This window comes from Anticarsia gemmatalis, chromosome 7 (assembly GCF_050436995.1).
Source record: "Anticarsia gemmatalis isolate Benzon Research Colony breed Stoneville strain chromosome 7, ilAntGemm2 primary, whole genome shotgun sequence".
NCBI classification, from domain to species: Eukaryota; Metazoa; Arthropoda; class Insecta; order Lepidoptera; family Erebidae; genus Anticarsia; species Anticarsia gemmatalis.
The window spans coordinates 6,360,287-6,386,501 of record NC_134751.1 but is presented as its reverse complement, the minus strand read 5'-3'; the positions used below and the strand labels follow the sequence as shown (position 1 = coordinate 6,386,501).

The 26,215-nt window shown below is 35.9% G+C and overlaps 4 protein-coding genes across 4 annotated transcripts; all 4 read left to right on the top strand.

Annotated features, from left to right (window-relative positions):
• Positions 1 to 6,197: 6,197 nt before the first annotated feature.
• LOC142974134 (uncharacterized) lies at positions 6,198 to 8,281 on the top strand. Its single transcript, XM_076116292.1, has one exon. It carries the CDS (start codon positions 6,270 to 6,272, stop codon positions 8,238 to 8,240), a length of 1,971 nt encoding a protein of 656 aa, XP_075972407.1. The 5' UTR covers positions 6,198 to 6,269; the 3' UTR covers positions 8,241 to 8,281.
• A 3,844-nt stretch (positions 8,282 to 12,125) lies between these two features.
• LOC142974133 (uncharacterized) lies at positions 12,126 to 16,828 on the top strand. The gene is made up of 8 exons (XM_076116291.1): positions 12,126 to 12,336; positions 13,042 to 13,159; positions 13,737 to 13,842; positions 14,785 to 14,929; positions 15,171 to 15,263; positions 15,346 to 15,444; positions 15,794 to 16,008; positions 16,343 to 16,828. The coding sequence occupies exons 1-8, from the start codon at positions 12,184 to 12,186 to the stop codon at positions 16,557 to 16,559; spliced, it is 1,146 nt and encodes a 381-aa protein (XP_075972406.1). The 5' UTR covers positions 12,126 to 12,183; the 3' UTR covers positions 16,560 to 16,828.
• Positions 16,829 to 17,369: 541 nt separating this feature from the next.
• On the top strand, positions 17,370 to 19,491 carry LOC142974402 (organic cation transporter protein-like). Its single transcript, XM_076116709.1, has one exon. The coding sequence runs from the start codon at positions 17,417 to 17,419 to the stop codon at positions 19,040 to 19,042; it is 1,626 nt and encodes a 541-aa protein (XP_075972824.1). The 5' UTR covers positions 17,370 to 17,416; the 3' UTR covers positions 19,043 to 19,491.
• Positions 19,492 to 19,576: 85 nt separating this feature from the next.
• LOC142974403 (uncharacterized) lies at positions 19,577 to 23,606 on the top strand. Its single transcript, XM_076116710.1, has 8 exons — positions 19,577 to 19,760; positions 20,251 to 20,424; positions 20,731 to 21,071; positions 21,272 to 21,428; positions 21,703 to 21,798; positions 22,020 to 22,118; positions 22,894 to 23,105; positions 23,375 to 23,606. Exons 1-8 carry the CDS (start codon positions 19,605 to 19,607, stop codon positions 23,604 to 23,606), a joined length of 1,467 nt encoding a protein of 488 aa, XP_075972825.1. The 5' UTR covers positions 19,577 to 19,604.
• Positions 23,607 to 26,215: the final 2,609 nt, after the last annotated feature.

Genomic DNA, 26,215 nt, shown 5'->3' with positions numbered 1-26,215 from the left:
GAATATTTAGAAATAATATTAGTGTTCGCGTTCCATCTACACCTAATTGAATTTGGGCGTCCTTTGTTGCGGTACAACCGTGCGGGAACTCTTAAAGCCATTTCAAAGACACCTCGCATCTCGAGTCGGCATCCATGAGCGAGAGGAAATAAAGTTATGATTTATGTAGTGAAATATGTTGCAGGAGGCCACCGCTCTAAGCGCCCGCCGCACCCGGCCCGACGCCTCCTGTCGTTGACAATATAAATTCGTAGCAAAACGAGAAGACAATTGCTTAGAAACGTATGCCCAATACCCTAAGTGACTTAATATTTATGAGTTCTGTATTGATTTGCTCCTGAAAGTGGTTCAATAAATAAATAAACAAGAAGAGCGCAAAGTTTGTGTACTCTTCATATTAAAATTTACTAGAATAGATATTTCTTTGGCATGTACTCGAATGTCGTGGTTTACAATAAATCTGAGTATTTTCGTAATTAATGAGACTGTGTTCATATTCTCATTAGCGATGTAAAGCAATATCGTAATAATCCGTGTCGTAATAATTGCAATGTTTTTGCTTTACTAACAAAAGAGGAAAGCTCTTTAAAGGACACTGCGGTTTTCGTTTCTACGAAGCTTGGATAATTTAAATCATTGTCTGTCTTTTATAAGAACACATAAAAGTGTGACAAAAGGTTCTAATAAAATAGGATAAGCTCAGTTTCTTAATATATTGATCTTACAACAACAAAAAACTAATTAGGTTGTATCATAGTGTCGCGGCAGAGTAGATTTATTGTAATCCTGCGGGACGATTGGTCGTGTGTCGGGTTGTGTGTGGGGTTGTGTGTCGGGTCGGAGGTCGGGTAGTGTCGGATACAGTCGGCTGCAGTTATCTGTGTCGCTGTGACACTCCGCTCGTGTTCCTTAGCCCGATTTGACGGAGGTCGAGCGTGGTCTGCCTCGATTAGGACTCTCGCTCCGACAGGATTTGATTACGACACTCGGAAGCTACCGGGGATTATTACAGGAAGCCCAGTTAGAATATCACGTATGTTATGATGAATGTACTTGGTGTGTGCCGCTGATTGCATATCTTATTCAATTACATCGCTTGAACAGTCAAAACAATGAATAATAGTCTCGATTTACGTGTTGGACTACAGTAGGTTCGGCTGTATTTAAGAATATCGTTACAGTCTGTTTATTGCATTCATTAACTATACCTGATGTGGTACTTAACTCTATTATTATTTACTGCTCATTTAACAATTGTAAGTTATAACTAAAAGTTGTATGCAAATAAGTTTTTGTTGAAAAGACATACAAAACGGACAGAAAATAGTGTCTGCGATAACAAGGCTCAGTGGTTTCCGTTGTTATAAACATCGTGTCAGCATCACCCATTTAGCATACAACAATAAGTTAGTAGAACAGTGAGAGTGTAAAGGAACCGCACGTACAGTGTATTAGACAAAATAAAGTGGTACAATGTAGTTGCGGGTGTAGGGCGGGTCACGTGTGCCTTTATGATTCAATTGTCGAGTGACCGTCTTCAAGCCGACCTGCGTCACGTCAGCCAAACGTCGCCGCCCCTCCAATAAAATTAACACGTATATTCGGACATTAACAACTTACTGAATACACTCAAATGACCCGCTTTGATGTGCTACTTTGTTGTTTTACATCGCTTCTACGGATAAAATTAAGCTCGTGTGACATTTCTGAGTGTCTTTGTATTTTCTAATGCAATTAAGTAAATAGTTGTATCTTTATTCTAAAAATAAGTAACGCAATTTATAATTAAGTAAGAACAAATAATTTGATATTCGGTTCCAGTATCTAAAGATAAATTATTACTATGATGAATTTAGAGCAGCAGGAATGCGAGCAGTGTCTAATCTAATGTAATGCAACCAAGCTCCGGACAGTGGGCACTGGGATAGAATCGGATTCCGAGCAAGCATTTGGGTTCCGGACGTTTGATGGCTACATACACATCTATTCGCTCCTAAATGCCACAACAAGCTGTGCTCACTTAAAGCGCAATCGCAAGGTGCTTATACATACCTAACCTATATCTGATTAATATTCAGAAGTGTCATTCGATTTAATTCAGCGGTTGCTGCCCAAATTAATCTGACACTTAAAGACGGTAAGCCCGTCCCACTACGGCACACTTTTGAAACTTTGTTTCAAATCAGTCGGTTATCTGTAGTATGTGTGGTGGGTGTCCGTATAAGCGATGAGATGCATATGCAAGTTTATAAAGTGTACCGCTAATCCGGCCCGCGCGAGCGATAGTGTTAATGCGAGGCATTAAACTCAGGTCGCCGACAGCATCGTCTGCATTTACCAGCAACAATGACACGTTTTATGACACCCTTCATTAAAATGGCAACGTGGGTATTAAGTACGTGCCCGCCAAAAGAATTCATTATTAAAATACCTCTGAGACTACAACTGTCTTACTTAATGCGAGCTAAGATTTAAGACGGAGTACGTGCTTATTCCTTTAAATTAAAAAAACCTTTTTCCTTATGAACTTTGTGTACCTGTGCATCGAGATAAACAGAAGATTGTGAAAATATTTGGTAATTATGAACAAGGCGGCAGCTTCTATATAATGAAAGCGTTATTTGTTTAAAAGTGCATGAAACAAATGCTTCATGGGCGGTTAAGCACAATCCTCGTCACGCACGTCTTAAACTGAATTAAGAAGAACAGTGTTATGTTCAGTGTTCTGTTTCATTGTATTATTCACTTTTCAGTGCTCACTTTGTATTTCAACTAAGGCCGTAGTTTATGAATGCCGTATATAAGTAAATTAGTTTATTTCCTCTTGGCGACAATTTAGCTCACGCTCTTGTCACAAATTGTCGGCGAGGGTAAATGCAGACTATTAAGGAAATACAGCAATTCAAGCAGCCCTTACCCTACATTACAGCGCAATCTTACAACGGCGAAATTATAAGCAACACCTTCTTGTGCCGTGTCTAGGAGCAATAACAGCGCGACTCCAATAAGTGAGCGGACGTCGAGCCACGAAAATATCATAGTGTAATTGTTAACGGCTCATTGTCATCAATGAATGTCTTATGAGCTCACACTGTGGCTCACACCGAGCGTGATACCTGCGTGTCGACACCCCTACGCCTATACTGCCTTCCTGCTGGGAACACTACTACAACATTCACTTATAGTTGGTATTTAAATACAAAAGTAAGCACAAAAGTACCTAATACTCATTTAACGTCACTAGAGTAGGTTAAGGTGAGAGTTTGATATAAATATGGTAATGTAATAATGAAACATATAAGAAACTGATTTTAATATCAACTGAGAAAGATAATAACAGAGTTGACACATTGTATGGTCCATTAATAACTGTATTAGACGAGACGTTTAATATTCAACATAATTACAAAGGAACATCACACTTAAGTAGATTCTAATAGTACTTCTTAGACACAGACGAATAAATTTACAATTCCGTGTGTCAGTTCAGCTGCACCGGACAAATAGTAAAACTCTTTCCTGCGAGTTGCTGTGCTGAATTCAAATGTACTAAACAAACAAACACACCGCACGTATCGAAATATACATACAGCTATTTATGTCTAACTATCACTTTGTTTGTAGTTTTTGCACATGTTATTTCAGAGTAAAAGACTTGTACCAAAATTGGTCTATCTTCGTCGAGTATTGAAATGTCTGTTGAAATAATACGTAGTACCATTCGAGATTGTGTACTTTCATTTAGAGTAACATATTGGAGCAGGTATATTGTACAATGTACCACTGTATTATTAAAAGTTACGTATTATATTCGAAAACTATTTTGTCACAGTTGTTAATGAAATGTTTTTAGGCAAAAAGAAAAGTAAACTAAAGTCCTTTGGAACATATAAATTTAAAGAAAAAATTACACAATTGCTTTGGATCATACAATCGGACACTCACAGTTCACAGTACATTTTTAGTTTGACATGAAGCGTTGATAAGTTGACGAGGATTGATTCCCAAGCGTCGGGCTCACGCGCCCTCGACTGATGACTCATTCGCCATATCCAATTTGTCCAAGCACTTGAAAACATACCAGCAGGATTTTTGTTAATGCCTGGTTTTCGTCCTGTTATTCATAAACAGGTAGAAGAAAACATTTAGTTTATATATTGTCGGATTTTAATGGAAATATGTGTCCACGGTTACTGCTTATTAACTATATAATAATTTAAAACAATTAAATTTTTATTATAGTAAATATTGGTTTAAAAAAATTGGAACATTAGCATAAACTGCACATTTATCTTGAACATTTCCGTCAGAGATAGGCTAGGAGCGGTCGCCCGCGGAGGTGATGTCATAAGTATGAAGCTTCTTTATCTGTTAGCAGCACGCTGTGTTTTCTGAGAACTATTTCACAAACTTGTTTTCTGTAAGTATGAAATATTGTAGTAGACGTCTGTGGGCCGCAACGACACAGCGACACCGCGATCCCTCCCGCCTCGCGGACACACTTTGTATTACATGTACAGCTTTTATTTACCGCTGCAACAAAACATTAATCATTGTGACAAAATATATAAACGTATTGTATATACGTGGGGGACGATGCATACTCATGACCATTCAAATGTTGAAAGTGTACTTGAAATAAAACTAATTAGTTCAATATATGTATATCTTAGTAGCAAAAAGACGGGATCGCGACACACAATTGTAAGGAGGTTTAGTTACTCTAGAATTCAATGCTTACAGCATGACCAAAAATTTACTATTAGCAAAATATAGCCCGATCGAATCCTCCTTTGTATATGTAAGGAGCAGACATTCGTAAGGTGTGCACAAATACCTGGTGCAGAAAGTCTCATAACAAATGTGAATAGTGTGAACAGTGGTACAAAGTGCGTAAAGCCGAGGGGCGAGTGGTGGCTATCAGGCGGCTGTCAGTCGTCCCAGGTTGTTGTATCGAGTTGAGCAACTTTCCCTCTTCACACGAATCGACGCTATGAATTATGCATGAGAATTAAGTTTGACGGCAGATAAGCGGCCCAAAGATTTATTTGCCGATATGATGTGTAGAAAACAATCCAACTTGTTTCCACTTTCTGAATTATGGTCGTTGTTTTATTGTAAGCACGTCAAGCATCCGACAAACTTTGACAGCCATCTTAAACTTTGTTTCGGATAGTGTAAAATACACATCTTTGTAAAAAACACCCGTCAATATAAATAGAGTGTGAGAATATAAATCACTTATATCCCATTGGAGCATTGTGTATTTACGATTTCTAAAATGTCACACAAACACAAAATCGTATTGTGGCAGTGTAGCCTTTTATCAGAGTTACGCACGCTCTTACAGGACCTTCCCGGAAATTTAACTTCGTTAAGAATGAAATATGTCCCGTCGTTATTCCACGGCTTGTTGCGCGAATACTTACATTTCGAGCTCTCCACCTCTAGTTTTCTCATCAGACCCAACGGAAATAATTTCAACCGAGACTGAATTATGACAAAACTCCGACGGACATTGCCGCATCCGTAATGAGAATGAAGTCGAGATATGTACGCAATTTATTATAACATTCTCGTATACGTGCAATCCGCTCGCCCAATATTGACGGGTTTACAATAAATTATGTTTACGATAGTGATTCCTGTATTAACACTCAAACAAGCCCATATTCATGAATAGCGCTAAACGGTTACAATGTAGCGGCAGAGAGCAATAAAGCGAGCAGTAGATAAAGTGAAATAGTAGGTAGGTGGGTGGTACAAGGAAGTATTTAATTAAATCTAGCGGCGGGGGCTTCAGGCCGCTTTACATCACCACCGCTAATCACAGGTAGGCCGTCGACACGTTCGCCTATTTGAATACCAAACTGTTATTTTGTAAGTGCCAGAAAGCTCATTAACCACCTGCTTAGTTAAGCTTTTTACGACTACTGAGAACGGTTTTACAGTTAACGAATGAAATAACTGTGTGCAAAGGGTTTTGTTTTTTTCAATAAATAGTTTTATATGTCAAATTATGAATAAACTTTCTCTTTATTGTAAGTAATCTTTCTTGAGATACACTTTTTTCGTAAACGATGTCAAAAAGTTTAAGTTAACAAAAATAACTTTTTTAAATTGAAATCATTGACCGATAATGTTATTATTGTTTATCTATGCTCTAAAAACGATAAAATGACATAAAATATGTCAGTTTATCTTTTGTGCATGAATTTCGATAGGTAATTATTTTTTTAAATAAAAGAGTTATTTTGATACTTTATACCATGGAATGGAATAATATTATTCGCACAGCGACTAACAATGGCGAACGTGTAGCAAGTACATACGCAGATATTTACTTCAATGATGATTATTGTGAATATGTAAAGCCTAAAGATGAAGAATCTGAAACAAACGAAGCACAGCTTGATACTATTTCAGACGAAGATGCGTGGCAATCTCCCAGTGACCTATTGATAGGTATAATAGACTTGATCCCACCATTCACATCAAAAATAACCCGGGGTAAAACTCATGAAGGTATTCTTGCAATCGGCGATGGAGTATTAGCGAGGGAGAGGGAGAGGTTTGTTAAATATATGAGTAAACTCATGCGTGAAAATGATGCCGCCTGGAATCATATTTTAGAACACGAAAAATCGGTGGTTGCCAAAAAGGTAAAAGAAATATACAGAAAAATTCTTGCGGAAAAAAGTAAAATTCTGATGAAAGAAGTAAACACTTTTTATGAAAGCTCTCTCCAAGAACTCGAAGACCATTTGCGAAAAGAGCTGCAAGGTGTGTTGGTCAGCGCTCACGCCAGTATCATTAGTGATATGAATACAGAAATAAAAGAAAAACTTAAAAAAGAAAAGGCCATTCTCGAGAAAACCCTTCAGCAAAGATATGACAGCGAGGTGAAAAAAATTAAACTGTATTATAAACTTCTTTTAGAAAATGAGTTTAACAGACATCAAAAATTAGTCAATCAGGCTCTATATGATAGAAATGACGCACTGAAGGCTTTTTACAGACAAATAGAGGCAGAGAATACCACAAGTACTATGTATATGATGTGCACTGAACGAAAAAAATGTAAAATAAAGCAATTCCTACTTGATAATTATCACGGCACAGAAGTAGCAGAAAAGCTAAAGAAGATCAAAGAACGCCAAGACGTTATAAATGCTTTTAAAGAAAGGGAACGACATATTTCAGATATTAATAAAGAATGGGAAGAGAAAACAAAGAAAATACTACAACTGTTTTTAAAGTTTGTGAGTTTTAGTTTAAAGCTGCTACCTGAACAAACAACATTTTTACTTGATCTAGAAAAAATGGTTGTTCTGCAACTTAATGAAATCCAAAAATCTCCTATTACTACAAAATCTATACTAGTCGATGAGCAAGATTTAAATACATTTAAATTTGAAGAACTTGGTGAAGAAAAACCTGTGTGCATTCAAGAACCTTTTGTAATAGTTGGCGATACTGCGCCCTCTATACCAACTCCTCATGGCAGCAGAGAAACTTTAGCATCAAATGTCGATCTACCGATGATTAGACTTCAGAGGCAATTTATTTACGCGAAGTGCGATAAGTTTCATCAAGTGAAAGCGTTTCTAGAATCCCAGCGATGCAAGTGTAGAGACGGACTGCCGAGACAAGATTCTCCTGACGACTCTGATGAATCCGTGCCTCCCGCTGAACCACCACCACCTGCACCTGAGAGCGAATCATCGAATGAGCCCCTTCTCATGGATGATATTACAATACTTCGCGACTGCCCAATAAGACGTTGCCAGGACTGGGTGAAGAAATATAGTTTTCCTTATTTGAACAATTACTTGGATTTTACTGAGGAGAAATATATCAGGGTCAAAGACATACTAGGGAAGCCGCCAAAAAAGAACATTGAACCAGAGCTAGTAGATCCCAGAGAAATCGTGCGGCAGGAGCTGCCTTTTGCTGCAACTAAAGAGAAATATCATCACGTAGAGACACAATATTCGAGCCAAGAAGATATAGGTATAACCAATATAAAATGTCCATGTACCGATGAATTCGTTCAAAAAGTAGAGGACTTGACCAAGCCTATCAAATCGAAGGATAAACAGGAGAAACAAAACAAAGAAATAAACGCAATCCTGGCAAAGCGTAAGATGTCACTGGAACGCGTCATTAACGAAAATCCAAACTTACTGAAATTATTTACCGATGAGAGTTTTGATTTTATTTATACTCTGAAAATATGATGTTTAATTATCAAGTTATTCGATAGAATATAATATTTCAGTTTTAATATGTTCTGTTATTTACCTTGCGTATTCATATAATCAAATTTTCCAGGCGCCATTCATTACACGTTGAAGGTACGTATAAGCTCGTATATTTGCCGGTTTAAACAATAATATGTAGGTCCAATTTAACCAGGTGTGAGTGCAAACTGCTGACGGAGATCACAAATTACTCTATGTATCTTTGCGGTTACTCGCTAAACTCTATTCATTTGTTCTTGTTTGCTATACAGTATCTGTTTACGAAGAAAGTTTGTACGTAGTAAAAGCAACAATCGGCGATAAACTTTCGATTGTAGTACTAATAATTATGAAATGCAATATAATATAGAAACATGCCCTTAATAATTATTTGCTTTTTTTGACGGTAAATATAATTGAATGATTATGTTTTTGAAAAGTTTATGTTAATAAAATAAACCATGATGGAGTCTTATGTCCGTTATTAGCACGGTTATTAGCGACTAAAAACCTATTAATCAAACACTGAAGAAAGCAATTGTTTATTTGTTTATTTCGACTGTAACAGTACCAACGTGATGATACGGTCGTTCACTTTCCTCAGCAGTAATCAAAGCTGAACTTTTCAAAGTCCACAAATATTTAAAAATAAGAAGAAAATTGAAATAGAGACAAACATATACTGAGCAATCATATAAATTACATCGTTAGCTAAGAATAATGTAGGGAAGGGTGTGAGCGGGTATATTGGGTGTTAAGGTAAATTTACACAAGTCCCGTAACAAGTTAACTTATTAAGTCGTCAGTGTGACGAGGCGAGGCGGCGACGCGACTCATCGCATTCCTAGCGTGGCTCGCATTTAGCATAACATTACTCGTGTTCTCGTATCATTTAATTATACTTGTATTAAATGTAACCTCTCCAAGACGAACATGAACACAGTAGTTTAAAAATGCATGAAGAATAGTATGCAAGGTAATCCAGTATGTACATTTCCTTAAAGTTTTAGAATGTAGAGAAATGTGGGCATATATTTATATAAAAACATTTAAATTATTGGATGAAAAGGATCACGAAATAAATCTCGTAATTTATTAGAAACCAAATAAAACTCAACCAATTGAATTTTAATGAAAATCTACTGAAAACTTTTAAAATGCACAATTTGCAATGTGTACCAATACTAAAATAAATTATTTAACAGCATTGGCACAAATAAACTCTATTTTGGTCAGCATCACAATAAAATAAGAAAAGGCTTCCGTGTTGTTATCAAGGCGAGCATTTAAACAATTGTTTATGATTGATTAAATACACGTTATCTATTAACGGCCGAAGTAACAGAAACAATGTAGACATCTGCTTCACCGTCATTGTATCGTTCACAAGTTAAACAGTCGTCAGTGGACAGATATACAGACTGAGTTTAATTTACGTGATTCCATTAAATACAGACTTGCCTGAGAGTTGCCAAAGTGTGGAAAGTCTGCCAGCACTCTCTTAGCTGGCGAAGTGAACCAAATCTTAACTTCTTTGCTTTAAAGATACAGACCTGCCGAATATAGGGCTGAACATATTGTTAGCTTGTTGATAATCCTGTTTTATTTAAAAGAAAAACTAATTCAATACTTTATTTTACTTTAAAAACATTATGATACAAAAATGAAAAGTGTATGAATATACAACACGATAAGTTTCAATATCAGTAATCGATAGCGCAGTTTAAAAAAGTTCCGCGACTTAAAACTCATCCCGTATAGAGATAGCTATACAGTATACAATATGACAGTGGAGTAAAAACGTCTCACTTTAAACTTATCGATACAAGCGAGAAGCAATTCAGTTTGTAAAGCACTCCCCGGCGATAAATTATTTATCGATGCACCCTAAGAAGTAAACGTTTTACTGTTGTTGCATGACTGATTTTTCCTTGAATCATTTAATTGTCATTTACACTTTAAGGAACGAATACCAGTCTTTATAGAGTGAATTTTAAAAAGCTTAGCCGTCGTAGTGAGGGCTGTAGTGAACTTTTATTCCAATTTTACTATCGCCGGGCGAAGTTAAACAGTGTTATGCTAAGTTGACGTTTTGCCATTCCATAATATTGTGTTAAGCGCCAGTTCCCGTGAAATCTGACACAACTGCACAGTCTGAATAAACTTGCCAACTTCAACGTAAAGAGTTCATTCATCTTTTGATTCTGATTCTATTTTATGTAAACTTTTCAAGTTAATTTACTTTGATTTGTTTATGCGATGTTGCAATTTGCAAATTACCATTTAAGTATGATGAACTGTATACATTCAACATTATACAGGATATAAGTCTCCGTGAAATTACAGAGGTTAAGAAACCACACATTCTAAACTAGTGCCGTACTTTAAAATTTCAATTTAATAATTCAATTGGCTTAGGATTTGTAATATTAGAGTATGTAGTGCGTTTAGTAGAAGGGTAAAGCGTACAAGAGTCCGCTGGTGGGTCGGAGCATCGAGGGCGAGCGACTATTGATCAAACGACGCGACACTGCACTACTAAATCTTACACATTGAAATATACACCCAGGAACATTATATATGTTTGTTTATTTTCTCTACGAGCTGAACAACTTACTTTTTTATGACTAGTCTGTTTGTGTTGTGTCTTTGTGACCACTAAGTTTGTACTATGCTTTGAGTTAAGTAAGTTTGGTTTAGTAACACGTTCCCTGCCCGCGACGCGTATGTGCGTTCTACAAAACGCACATACGCGTCAGGGGCAGCGAACGTGGTAAACTAGTGCGCCGTATTGAGTGGGAACAGTGAATTCGACGAACTTAAGAGCTTTGTATGTGGCTGTATTATTAACAGGAGTTATTAGAACTCTGAGGGGAGTTCATAATATATTTGAAGTTGATTAAAATTCATTTATTCATTTAATGACTCATTTAAGTCATAAGGTTTTTTTTGTACATCGAAGAGTTATTATAAAAATCGTAGACATTATGATGGTTAAGTTGTCTAGTTATAAACTAATACAAGTTTTGAACTTGCTGAACCGAATCCTGTATACCATCTATTGATGCCTACATTGTATCATTTTGTAAGGTAGCGGTCCTTTTAAATATATTCGTTTAATTCGTAAAGTAGTTAAACAACTATCTAATACTATTATGATCTCTTTCTTATAGTTGACAGCGCTCATATTGATGTCTTTTTCACAAGTTATTTGTAAAACAAAGTGGAAAGAAATAAATACGGAATCTCGGCGTCGAGTAGACATGGAATTAATCGTGGCTGCATGTTTATGTGGTACTCATGGAAACCAGTCAACAGAATGTAGACTTCACAAACTGATACACCTCACACTAAATAAATTAAACGACAATTCAAACTTCTTTTAAGTATTTATTGAGTGAATGAAGTGAAATCCTATTAAATAATATTATTTTAACACAATAGCCAAATTATCGATAGAATAAAATAATGATATCTTTATATTAACATTAACATGCGCTATGTAGAAACATTGAAATAAGTAACTTAAATTTATATTCGGCTAAAATTAACATTTTTTTCAAAATTTTCCTAATTAGTTTTACAAAAGCAAAGTAGACACTTAATAATATTTACACGTAAATAACAAGTTTTAAGTAACCGGTTGTCATACAAAACTAATAAAACTATAATATTTTAATTACAATGTCCACCGTTGAAGAAGAAAAATAAGACGACACAAACAATATCACTTTCACTCAACCGTGTAATGGTATAGATGAATGAAAAACTTAATGGAAATGGCTTGCCATTTGTAAGCGTACTCTAGTCTGTATAGAAATAGTGAGCATTTGTTCACCGGTAGCGTTCAACGCTGAAATCACTTGACGCGGCCGCGCCATGCGCACGCCGACAGCTTTTTATTAAATCTATGCGGCCCCATTGACAAACCGCATACAACATGGATAGCAATATGGATGGTATTTATACCGACAAGAGAAAACCACGCAGGCTAATGAAGGTCACTGAAGCCAAAGTGTCAGACTACGTCCAAGTTAATAGAAAATACTGGAAGAGCGTTCTACATCATATAGACACGCGCAATCAGTCCGCGGTAAGTTCTCAGATTTATTCAAAAGTTGTGCGGATTCCTTGAAAGTATTGTCGTTGTGCGCCAACTTTAGAGTAGTTTAGAGATTCATCTCTTAAAAGTTTTACGTGAATCGGTTAAACCGTTAAGCCATTTTGTACAGTTTTTAATTTTTGTGCGTTAATAAGGTTTGACGTACCTTTTTTAGTTAAATGTGTTCGACGGATGCGTAGTACGTATTTGTAAACTACGTAGCAAAAAATGCTATGTTACTGTGTACTTCCTAAGAATCAAAGCCCCGTACCATTTAACCCATAGACGTTGTTATCACGAGTAAATAGTTTAGAAAACAAAGAAGTTTTCAAAGTAATGCTCGTATTATAAGAGCGATCGAATCTCAGGAACTTGATGATCGACAACATGCATCTCTGCATGAAACCACAGGTTGCTCGGATGACCCTCGTACACTTTGAATCGAAATATTGAGCCCCTGTAGAAAGTACACCGTTGCTCCGATATGACGGCAAATTTTATGAAGTATATTTGTTAAAACAGGCCTGCTACAGTATAGTTACTAATAAGTAACAGTTGTTTCTTAATAATTAATTCACTATTTCTTACAGAAGAATAATTATTGAAAACGGCCACAAGTAAAAAACTTCTACATTTGTTTTAGCGAGTGATTGTTGTCGGATTTTCGTACCGGTGACTAAAGCTTACTGATTTCAGTTGGAGGAAAGTAAAGCATTAGCTGCGGTGTTGCCTGATAAACTGTATCATAAAGTGTGCTCCACACTGAACATACCTGTCGTCAAGCTTCAAGAAGAAGAAGATGAGAGCATTAGAGGTTTGGCACATTATCACTATCTCATACCCCCGGTTTCTGAGGTACATTTAGCGGTAGTTTATCTATCCAATAGCGTTTTTTTAAATGAGTTTTGACACTATTGAATAGATAAACTACCGGGGATAACCGGGGGATAGTGATTCAACTTATGTGCTAGATTTTTTGAATTTGATTTATGAACACAATTATTAAGATCATATTCTATTACTGAAACTTTCTGAACTTTAGATTATCAGCCGAATATTATACGGGGATCATAAACTTGCATTATTTACCCTGGTTCGTTCGTTTCGGTCATTGACTGCATTCTTAAGCGTCACCGAATATTATTAACAGATAATAAAATTGACATATTATTATTCAGTATTACTGCACAAATACGTCAATTTAAATAATACTAAACTGAATTGCGCGTAATAAAAGTCTTTACTTCAACTTTGTGTATATACTTAGCAATATTACTCCCAGATTACTGCAAACACGGACACTTTAATGATAACAGACAATGTCCGTACTCATAAAGAAGGAAAATATTAGCATTTTAATCAAGTAATATCTTGTAATAATATGTTTACAGTGAAGCTACCACGACGCCAAGTGAAGGAACCGCAGTTGTCTCATAGAAAGTGTCTGCACATTGATAGAGAAATTGATTCTGACACCGACGTCGAATATTGTCCCAGGTAAATGGTAATCTAAATATATAAAAATGAATTGCTGTTCGTTAGTCTCGCTAAAACTTGTCAACGGCTGGACCAATTTGGCTAATTTTGGTGTTGAATTATTTGTGGAAGTCGAGAGAAGGTGTAAAAGGTGAATAAATTTGAAAAAGCGCTGTATTAAATAAAAACAAGAAAGCGTGAGCGAAGCTGCGCGGGTCAGCTAGTACTAAATAAAAAATATTAAAGTTTTAGTTAGAGAACTCATCATAATAGAGATAATTTAAACATACTTTCGGTTATTTTAAATAATTTGTATAGATACACTAATGTAGAGATATCCATTAGATCAAACTTCGAGCTGGGAGGTCGTGATACGTTATCGTTTACAACTACAGACTAGTACCGAAATAAAAATGTCATTTTGTCACAATGTTATCTCAACGTAAATATTATCATGAACATATCTCATTCATCCAATAACACAATGGACTTTGTACATTCTTCAAAATGTCGAATCATGATTAGTTTTGTTTTTTTGATCTTACGTAAAGCCTTCGCGGAATAGTGGAATGGTCAATATAGTCTCTTTTATCCTCATTTCCATTTTAAAACCGTACATTATGTTTCCTTTATTTACGACACACACTTGATCAGAATAATTCTTTACTTGCACTTGTTATCCTACAAATATTTTTAATGCAAAAGTTTTACTGTCTACTGTCTATAATAAAATGTTTATTACTTCTCGCCGCAAAACTACTGAAAAATCGGATAAAATTTTGAACACAGGTGGATTCTAACCGTATAGAATAATACTAAAATTACTTTTTTCTTGTGGAAATATTTTCATGCAAACAAAGTCGCGGACTGAAGCTAATATATACTCGTAATAGTTTCTAATGGTACTTTTTTGTGTAAAACACTTACAAGTGTTAGAAAAAATAAAAATAATCTATATTTTAGTGATGAGGAGGAGCCGTTAAATGTTCACCAAGAGTTGTTGAGCAAGCCGGTACGTGAACAAATAACGTGGGCCACACATTACCTGCAGCCGGAGAGAGAAGACGAGAAGAGCCTTGTCAAAAAAGCCGATGACCTCACTGATAGGGTATTTTGTTTATTGATTTAATTACTAGAGTAATTCAATCCATATCTTTTTATGTAATATACTTAATTTAGTATTTTAGCTAATTATGAATTAAATATTAGGCTACACACATATTCGGTAGTATTAACTGAACAACAGAAAAAACAAAACAATACTTAAATCAAAAAAGTAAAAAAAAAAATACGACTTATTAACAACAATAGGATATGAGACGCACAGTTAATTTATTTATTATTTTCAGATCGCTAACGAATTTTGTGAGTACATGAAACAACTCGGTGGGGATCAGCAGTCGCAATTATTCACACCTAAAGCTATCAAGGAACTATTTCAAGTAAAATCAATGCATAACTAATTAATTACTGTAGGATAAAATTGAACTTATCCTGTAAAGTTAATAAGTGTAATTGTTTTAGATTGAGTTTGATACTCACGTAGCACGAAGTCTCCGAGTGGTGCCCAAAGAACTACCATGTGTTGATGATAAGGTTGCCCATGTAACCGGACATCCAGAGGTAAAGTTTGGTTTCTTCTATTTTGGATTAACATGGATTAACAAAAGAAGTATGTAGAGCACATACAATTTGAGCTTACTTGATTCAAATACTTGATTCAATTCAACACAAACGAAAGATTGACTTTTAAACTTGTTATATAATTGCACAAAGCTCTTCTCAATACTTTTCTATCATTTTCTATCTTTAGCCAGTTCTTGCCAACTCCTCCATATAGGTGTCACCGCCTAAGTCTTCGTACCAACGTTTTCTGTTAAATAAAATACATTGTAATCATCGGTACACTGCAGAAAGCCACTGTTACTTCAGAAAAGAAGTTGATATTCTAACTATTTAAAAAATTCTTTAGAATTCCCGCCGCTCGATGCTGGAACGCGAGATAACCAAGGATATCGTGGCGGAACAGCGAGAAGACTTAGTGACGGCATTCGGACGCAGTCTACCAATGCATGACCAGTACCATGGACCGAGGAACTTTACTAAGAAACAGTGGAGATCATCACGACATGTGCCCAAAGATCTTGTCACGCTTAAAACTGTTTGGGAAGGGATTACGAACTTGCGGTAAATATTAAAAACACGTTCTGAAATTAAAACTTTTAAGTTTTCGCATGCATTTTTTTTATTATTTTGATGGTATGAACAAAATCATGCATTAATTTTCGTAATTCCTAATTAAAGAGATCGATAAATTCTTTCCACGAAAATTTTAGTAAGATTTTCTTGCTTTTTAATAACAAAAGATTTATCTTTTTAATAATTATTTGTAAAGAATCTGTAAGTTAATTTAGTAATATCATAGTCTTTTCCACATCAAAAGCAAAATAAAACATTATTCATACGATTCAATAAGAGAATAAAGGTATATAACAATAATGTACATGTCTTTATTATACAGGAGCGTAAAAGAATATTGTCGATGGATGATCGACCACCCAGAACACCGTCGGCCTCCATACTTGAGCAGCCTCGGGCTGTTCGATCCAGCAGTGTTGGACGCGAGGCTCACCTTCGAAGCCGAGTACCAGCTCACCTCCCCCATAGAATCGTCACACGACACCGCCCCTATAGAACTGATACATAGGAAATTATCTGAACTGGCTGATACCAGTTAAGCCTTTATCGGAAAACAAAGTATCTCCACTTCACATGTTGGGTTTTGCTTATCACGTAATTAGAACAATACTTCAGCAGGTGGCTTGTATGATGGATTTTCAGCTACTGAACTTGTTTATTAATAGTATTTTGGACTGTATGGTATTTAACTATCTTAAATTTGTATTTGTATGTGATGTATTAATTCATTGATTTAATTTATAACTTTTGCAGTAAATCAACTAATAAACTACCTTCCTTTTCACAGCTATTTACCTACCTAAATAAAAGTTTGTACCTTTCTCTCAGATTTTTATTTTTCGTTATCAATGTTTTACCAACAACATACTAACAGGCAACTCGTATAAGCCCAATAGATTTTATATCAATAAACATTGTAATCGGAAGTAATAAAGATAGCAACGTCATTGAGCAATTTCGCAGAATGAAAATCTATTTATAAAAATAAATAGAAGGCTTGGATCACTGCTATTATATAACTTTTTTTTTTCTTTGACTACGTGAGGCGTTTTGAACAATCCATATCAATAAAACTTCAAGGTTTGAAAATATATTAGTAATAATGATTATATTTTGAAAGGAAAAAACAATGTCCAAAGTCCAAGAAGTCGCTCAAAGTGCGTACCGAAGGAATTAGGAATATAATCATTACTATAATGTTAATATAATATCACCTGATTATTTATATGACACAACATTGAGATACACAAAAGACTGTCTTTAACTGTAGAACTAGATAGAGAGATAAGGTTTATTTGAATTGCTGATAAGAATCGCGTGGCACCTTATATAAAACAAGAAGAATGTTAAGATCAACATATTGATGGCTCACTTAATGCGTTCATAATCTGTCAATATGTCCGAAAAGAACAGTGATCGTGCCATGGAATTCGAATCTGTGTTATACGGTGCAGTGGGGCAATTCGGAAAATTTCAAATGATTTCCATCGCTCTCGCGGCTTTTCCGGCACTAATTTGTGGTTTTATGGCAACCGACTACATATTTACCATCGGCAGCCTGCCTTACCGATGTGCGATACCGGAATGTGACGGTCCAGAGCCAGAATTTTCACCAGCGTGGATTTTGAACGCCGTACCGACTAGTACGTCAACGACGTCCGGGTTTGATAACTGTTATCGCTACGTTAACGCGAGCGAGAGTGCTGTGTCATCCCGAGCGAGCGAAACATGCCCGGCGACATTGTTCGACACAAACACTACCACAGCGTGTGAAAGTTACGTCTACCAGAGAACTAACACCGCCGTGTATGATTTCAATTTGGAGTGCAAAGAATGGTTGCGGGTCCTGCCTGGAACATTGAACAGCGCCGGAGGAATGGTCTCCCTCGTGCTCGCCGGATTTATATCGGATCGTTTAGGTCGTCGGATGTCGATAGTATTCTTTTCTTTCAATGTAGCTTTAGTGGGAGTTATTCGAGCATTCTCTGTTAATTTTGCGATGTACACCGCTTTACAATTTTTACAAACCGCTATCGGCGGCGGTGCTTTTAGCGCGGCTTATATTTTGGCGTCCGAAATAGTGGGTCCCAAGTACCGAGTCAGAACAAGCGCCACAATATCCAGTGCGTTTGCAGTGGGGCAGGCGATCATGGGGACTATAGCTTTTCTAATACCCGCTTGGAGGACGCTCTCATTAGTTCTGTATATTCCTGTATTTGTAATAACATCGTACCTGTGGATTTTGTGTGAGAGTTACCGTTGGTTGCTCAGTACAAATAAACAAAAGGAAGCAAAAGCGACATTGGAGTATGCCGCTCGATTAAATAAAAAAAGTATATCAGACAACGACATGAATTTCCTTTTGTCAGCGATACCTCGCAAGATTGAAGACAATAAACATGTAAACGACGGAAACGTTTTGTATCGCGTTCTGAAATCGCCAGTATTATTGCGTCGATGTTGCACTACGCCATTTATGTGGATGACGACTACGTTTATATATTACGGCTTGTCAATCAATTCGGTTAGCTTATCAGGCAATATGTATTTAAATTTTGTTGCGATAGCTGCTATCGAGATCCCTGGGTTCTGGACGGCCGTCTTACTCTTAGATAGAGTAGGCAGAAGAATCACTTTATTCGTGGGCTTCTTTGTTTGTGCAGTTTGTTGCATAGCATTTGCTTTTATACCCCAAGGGATGTATATTGCTCCTTTAATTTTATATTTGACGGGAAAATATTGTATAGGGATGGTTATGACTTCACTGTACTTATTTACAGCTGAATTATACCCAACGCGACATAGACATTCCTTCTTAGGTTTTTCTTCGATGTTAGGTCGTATTGGCTCGATCATAGCGCCACTAACTCCTCCCTTGATGGAATACTGGTCCGGAATACCATCTATGATGTTTGCAGTAACTGCACTGATATCAGCTGGATTAGTACTAACGCAACCAGAAACTAGAGGGCAGAATGTGCCCGATACTATCGAAGACGCAGAGCGCCTCGGTAAAAAATAAATTATTACAACTAACTCTATTATTTCATAAGTATTTTAATACGATCAAATGCATAAAAATTTCAATAATCACTACAATAGCGTCATCTCAATAACTTCACTGCCTTTTCAATAATGTCGCAAAGCGCCATCTGTTGGAATTTTCTTGAACCGTAACGATATGAAGAATTGTAGCAGAACATTTTCACTTTGACGTCGCAGTTGCTCGTTGGATAGGAACATTTCACATGTTACTGATTATATTTAATAGATGGCGCTTTTGATAATTTTTATGATCTCCAAATTGTTATTTATTGTTTGGTATTTTAATAGAATATTGTAAGCCCGTTTGACACTATATTTTTAAGATTTTTATTTATATAGTTTCACCACTAGTTTTGTACTAATATAAATATTAAATAGTTATAACCTATTTTATTTAATAAGTTCTGATTCATAGACTAGTTATCATTTTTTTATTACTTATAAATTGACATTCTGAATAAAGAAGAATTTTCGTACATTCTGTTTATTATTTTAATGATTATTTGCGTGCAATCATTTAGGTGTACCATTTATTAGCCATGTCCTGTGGAAAGCGACGACTGGTTAAACTTTGGACCAAACCAAAAAACTTGCGAGTTATTACGCCGTCCCGATATGAACAAAATGAAGCATCGGTTAAAGAACATTGGATAAATACTATCAAAGCGCTAGAATTATCGTATAAAGATGAACAGGTTTGTCTTATTAGAACGCTAGTTTTTGCTAGAACATGAGCGAACAATATTCGTATTTATCTTTTTTATTTAGTACTGGTATGAATCATTGAAAAAGGTCTTTGCGTTTAATTTTATCAGCGGAAGTTGTTACATCGACTAGAATCTACGTTCTTTCGAACAAGTTGTAGTTAAATGAATACTATTGAATGATCAATTGTTGCTGTATTGACCAATAGATGCATAAAGGTAGGTAATAAATGGTATTATACAGTGGCTATGGCAAGTAGTATTAGCTAACATATATATTAAACTGATATGAAATACCTCCTTTAGTCAGCAGCTATTGTGGTTTTCCTGCTTTTACCTTTCAGAGGTTATAAGGTCGTTTTCCACACTGAAGAAATACTAGTATTTTTTCCGTAAGTTGTGTAATAATAAAGTGCTTTGAAAAAAAATACACAAGCAGTAATAGTTTTATGTCATTAGTTCAAATTGTCTCTGCTTTCAGTTTTGGGACTCCCAAACAGACACAGTACGGCAGCTGGTGGGGCCGGCCATATTCCGAAGAATCGCGAAGATCTTCGATCTGCCTCTTGAAGCCACGAAGTACTCACCCAAATCTGAACCTTCGACTCCTTTGGTGCCATCCGAGCAGTTCCATGTTGGGAAGTCAGTTAGTGGGGTGAGATACCTTTATTTTATACAAGGACATTTACTTCGTTGCTATACCTATATTTATAAATTTAGCCCATTACTGTCCTACTGCTGGGTAAGGGTCTCTTTCCGTAATGAAGGAGGGGCAAGGCCTTAAGTCCACCACGCTAGCTAAGTGCGGGTTAGATATTAGCGGGTGCGGGTTGTTGCCGGTTGGATAATATTGCAATACCTATCGGACTAAATTTCCCTTGCTTTATAAATGCGCCTTTCTTTATCTTAATATATTTATATACTGTAGCTTTTGTCGCGCTAAGGATAATTTTGTTTAAAGATGGACGCACGGCCCGCGTTTTCTATAAGTGACTATGAGCCGTCGGCAGAAGAAGAAGAAGGAGAAATGGAAGAAGATTCCGAGGGATGGACCACCTCCTCAGTACTGACAGCCAGTATTGACAAAAAGAGATCTAAAATGAAGGCGGCCGGATCTAAGTCTATAGTCATGACAAAATCCCTCTCTAAACTTCTGTCAAGATCATTCTCTCGGGCGAAAACTTTATCCAAAGGACCAAGTATTAAGTCGAAAATCATGAAATCTGAACAGTTTTTAGCATCGCCAGACTCCAGCGCGTACACTGGCGATGATTTAGCTGTACACCAAAGCGTAGCATACAGGTCTTAAAGCTTTCTTATTTCAATTACCTAGCTTCAGATGGGGTTTGTTAATAAAGGCACTCAAGCCCAAAGCTCGTAGTATGAGTATACCACATTATATTAAATTTAAAAGAATTTGCTTATTACATTTTATTACTTTCTTTTCTTCATTCTGTAACAAGATAGATATATTGTGTAATATGTATTTGTTAATATCACAGGTATCAAGCATCCAGACAAAACCCACATTTTGAAATGTTGTACTGCAATGAATCGGAAACTGACATGATCAAATGGGACTCACATTATAAACAGAAGGCATTCGAAGTGTCCGCGTCTGATGAGTTCAGCAAGAGAGCAGAAATACTTACTAAAAAGGTAACTGGAAGTTTCACAGCTGTTCACCGTTGAAAAAACTATTCGTAAGAAGAGATTGACTGACAGCAAATGTATGAAAACCACAATTAATATTTCACCTGTAAAGCTAACCGATACTTATTCAGAAGTGGTGGATCCGGGCCTTAGGTTTTGTATAATCAGACGAACGCACCCATAGTAAACAGAATAGACGCGCCTATGCAAATATAATCAATCAATGGGAAAAAACGAATGATCAAATATTTATGTAAGATATTTTAAACTTCATTTTCAGATCGCTAAAGAGTTTTATGACTGGTGGACTGGATTAGGTAATGTGGAATTCAAGAGCGAAATTAAAAGACCAGAAGATATCGAAACACTGTTCCAGGTACATTGTTAAAAAAAGTTAATTAATCAGATTGCTTGATGTTAAAAAAATATTTAAGCTATATAAAACGGTTACTTAGAAAACGTAATAGTGAAGCAAATTTAAACCTCTTTTTACGCAACTAATTACACATAAATAAAAAAACTAGAATTAGTAAAATTTCGAAGGTAAACAAAATACATATATCGAGAGAATGTATGTTACACTCTAACATTTTTCAGGTATGGTTTGATGAGCATGCATCTCGTGGTATTATGCTCCACCCCAAGATCATTCCGTGCGTACTGAAGAGCATTGCCAACTATACAGGAAACAGAAAGGTAACAGATTTGAAATACTATTGTTACCTAATATTATTATGACTAATTCTGATCCTATCAATTTTGGATTTGATGCAATATCCGGTAATTAAATCTGACTTAAATAATCGATTCTTGTAGATCATGTGATACCAGTCTTTTCATCATAAAAACATGCTATATAGATTTACATCGGGATAATACGCCGATAACAGCCGTTCCAGACGGAAATCAGAGTTGAATGAACAATTTCCTTTGGTTATCCATTATTTTTTCACAGCTCCGTTCACGAATTTTCTTTTGCATAAGAACACTTACTGTGCCTAAAAACAATTATACAAAAACAATAAGTCGATTTGGTTGAGCTGTTCCTGAGTTTTGCGCTTAGCAACACATTAGGCGATTCATCTTTACTAATATTATAAAGCTGAAGAGTTTGTTTGTTTGAACGCGCTAATCTCAGGAATTAATGGCGCGAATTGAAAAATTATTTCACTGTTGGATAGCCTATTTATTAAGGAAGGCTATAGGCTATATTACATCACGCTACAACCAACAGGAGCAGAGTACCAGTAAAAAATGTTACAAAAACAGGGAAAAATATGACCGATTCTCTCTTATGTGACACAAGCGAAGTAAAGTGCATAATAGCAAGACAGAAAGTGTCATACACTATTTTAAATATTAATACTATAATTTGTTTGCCATCGACACGCTAAGAAGACGAAGCGAAGTTGAGCAGGTCAGCTAGTTTGATATAAATAAAAATAATGAAATGTCTTCTCCGTTCCTTCAGGCTTCGTGTCCCAACGCTCTGAAGAGACAGGTAGCATCTGACATCGAAGCGGAGACGAGTCCATCTCACATCGTGGCCTTCGGCACCAGCCTGCCACAGAAGAAGAAACACATACCTCCAAGGAACAACACGGAGGAAATGTGGCATGGAGTCAGGATTCCAGAGGATTTACGCAGCATGGCTTGCGTGTGGGAGGATATACAGCATCTAACGTATGAAAATATACTTATTAAAAAATATTATGCTGAAAAACAAGAAATCATATTTTTTTAGGGTAGAACAATTGATGGCAAAAATATATTTGCAGGCTAAATCGGTTTTAGATCCACGACACTGCGGAATAATTTAAAATTTTATGTGTTTTTTCAAATATTCAATTAGAATCATAAGGAAACATGCTTTAATACAAAAAGCTTCCATTCTATATTTATAGAAAACTAACAACTTATATGACATTAAAAATATTCCTCCACGATTACAGATCAACGAAAGCTTTCCAGCAATGGTTGCAGAAGCATCCTCAGCTGCCAATGCCACCTTGCTTCAAGGAAATGAACGTTCCTGGAGACAAGAAGCAGTTGTTCGTTGTACCTTCAGACTACGTGGTGAAAGACAAGAGATCGCAGTCACAATCAGTGCAAGAACTAGCACTACCAGTGTCACAATTCGCACTCGAACTCAAAGAAGTGCTCAGCAAACTCATGAACCAGTAGATTTTTTTCTCTTATCTTCGAATGCTTTTAGACTACGTAGTCAAAGACTCAAGATGACAGCCACAGTCAGTGCAAGAACTGGCACTCCCAGTGACACAGTTGGCACTCGAACTCAAAGTAGTGCTCAACATACTCATGAACCAGTAGAATATATTTACTATTACTGTTCGGGTGCCTTAGACTACAAGTCGAGGATAGGACATCACAGTCTCAATCAGTGCAGAAACTAGCACTGCCGGTGTCACAGTTCGCACACGTAAGAGTGCTTAAACTGATATACCAGTAGATTATTATAATTATATTTTGCGTCGTTTTAACGGTATAATATTAATATTTCGCAATTATTGAAGTACTGAATTTGTTAAATGGTTTTTTGATTTTTAAATAAACATCTGCTTGCTTAACAATTTCATTTACAAAGTATTTTTTGTTGCTATTATACTACATAATGATAGTTTCACTTTCTTGGGAATCTTTCCCGGTGTGACATCAATACCTGTGTACATAAAATATAGATAGTTTAAGAGTAAAGTTTCTTTAGCTTCGATCAAAATTGTATTTATCATAGTTGGTATCTAAATCATCTGAGACGATTTTTTTCAGTTACCTAATAGCCCAATCATGATGATGATTTTTAAGGATTAGTGCGTTCAATGAAATAAAAACTCTATCTATATTTTATTAGTATTGATGACACTTATCTATTTGATATCAAAAGTAATACAGTGATCATCTTTATTTATATATCTGTCTTTATACGTAAGTGTACTCATTTAGATAGTTTTATCTTTACTTCGAAGCTAAAAATAGTTTTTTATATTCACTTTATCAAAACCAGATAATCTTTAGCGAAATTTTCAAGTATCGGTATTCTTGTAAGGGTCTAACGAAGAAGCGTTAATTAATCGTCTTTTGGTGGCCTAATTATACTATGACTAACAGAATCAGATAAGATATACATAGAAATGATTGAAATAGATAATTAACCAGGGTCAGTGAAACCAAACATTGGAAAAACCGTTGTTTATTTACTATAACTACTATAATATGAATCAATACGCATGTGACAAAAGATATGATAAAATTATTTTTTTATGTACATATGTTCATCGCAATCCTCGAAAGGATTTTTCTTTTACCGAATTGATTTTTTTTCGTTTGGCTCAAACTGGTTCAAACTGGTTGAACTTACTTGACGTCGCGAGTGAATCGCGCCCGCCACCGCTAGTTCGACGTGAACACACACGAACATCTTCACGCGTTTGATATTGCCGCGAGCGCGCCACGCGGGCCGCGCGCGGCACCGCTAGCTCGCCCGCGAGTTAGACCGCGCATACGGTTTCTACGTGAACACTTGGGAACTACGCCATACGTTTGATATTTCGCGACCGCGCCCGCGAGTCAACGTGAATGAGCACTTAGTGTTTTATGACAGTCTCAAGCTACGTCTGTCTGCTTGTTCGCAATAAACTCAAAAATTAATAAATGAATGAACATTTTCTCCAATTAATTGTATTTTGAATACACTAAAACGACTAAACCGATATAAATAAAATTTGGCACAATTAAGAATCTAATTAGACGAAGGATCCCTATAATTTCAAATCACGCATCATACACCTGTAAGTAGGTATTAGTGTTAACTGTTAACAGCACACAATTCCTTCTATAATCCGATAATGTATTAAGGCACATGTCATGTGATTGCAAAAATACGTCACACCACAGAGACTGGCTAGAAAACTTCTACTATCCAACAGTATATTATATATATATTTATATTCCTTTAGGGTATATACTAACCCCGAATGGTACTTAGGTCAGCGTCCTGGACTTATATTTGTCTTATAGAGCCAAATATTTCATCGGTAAATAATTTTATACGCGGATTAAAGTTTGATAGTGTCGAAAACAATAATTTAAGGAAAAAAGATATCTGACAATGGAAATTACCCGCGAATTTGATACAAAGGCAGATTAAAAAAAAATGTTTTAATAGATCAATTATTTCTGCTATAGTAGGGCCGCTGAGTTATTACCGATTTGACACATGACAAATTGACAATACTAGTGAAGTGACTGAACCAGTAACCCTAATATCATTTTGGAACAGTTTGTTTTTAAATATTCTAGTATAGAGTGTAATTAAATAAAATCAAAACCAATAATAGTTAAAGACACAAATTTTTCATTAGGTGGAGTATCCTTGATGAAATAAAATAAATATCCATATTCCTTATTCCTATATTCCATCAATATTCCTTGAAATAAAAATCATACCTATTCCAATGAATTCGGACCGAATACTATTAAGCACATCACTATGGAAACTAGACGCACGAATCCGCACGATGTAACTTTATACAAGCGCGCCAAAGAACAAAAAATAAATGTTTTCATATTATTTACAAACTATTTTAAGTTTTGAAACAGTGTATATTGGAAAATTACTTAATTCTGATATTTTGACATAAAGTTTTATATTAAAGAGGTATTCTAAATCATTCGGCAAATGTGTCGCTCGTGCAAGGTTATATCGATTAATTTAAAGAATAATGTGTCAAATCGGTAATTACTCAGCGGCCGTACTATAATATTATGGAAAGATG

Excerpts from the sequence above, each read along its gene's own strand:
- LOC142974133 (XM_076116291.1), top strand. The coding sequence starts at position 12,184 with ATGGATAGCAATATGGATGGTATTTATACCGACAAGAGAAAACCACGC. Across the intron at positions 13,843-14,784 it reads GACGTCGAATATTGTCCCAG|TGATGAGGAGGAGCCGTTAA; the intron begins GTAAATGGTAAT and ends TCTATATTTTAG. Across the intron at positions 15,264-15,345 it reads CTATCAAGGAACTATTTCAA|ATTGAGTTTGATACTCACGT; the intron begins GTAAAATCAATG and ends TAATTGTTTTAG.
- LOC142974134 (XM_076116292.1), top strand. The coding sequence starts at position 6,270 with ATGGAATGGAATAATATTATTCGCACAGCGACTAACAATGGCGAACGT.
- LOC142974402 (XM_076116709.1), top strand. The coding sequence starts at position 17,417 with ATGTCCGAAAAGAACAGTGATCGTGCCATGGAATTCGAATCTGTGTTA.
- LOC142974403 (XM_076116710.1), top strand. The coding sequence starts at position 19,605 with ATGTCCTGTGGAAAGCGACGACTGGTTAAACTTTGGACCAAACCAAAA. Across the intron at positions 20,425-20,730 it reads TTGGGAAGTCAGTTAGTGGG|ATGGACGCACGGCCCGCGTT; the intron begins GTGAGATACCTT and ends TTTTGTTTAAAG. Across the intron at positions 22,119-22,893 it reads ACTATACAGGAAACAGAAAG|GCTTCGTGTCCCAACGCTCT; the intron begins GTAACAGATTTG and ends CCGTTCCTTCAG.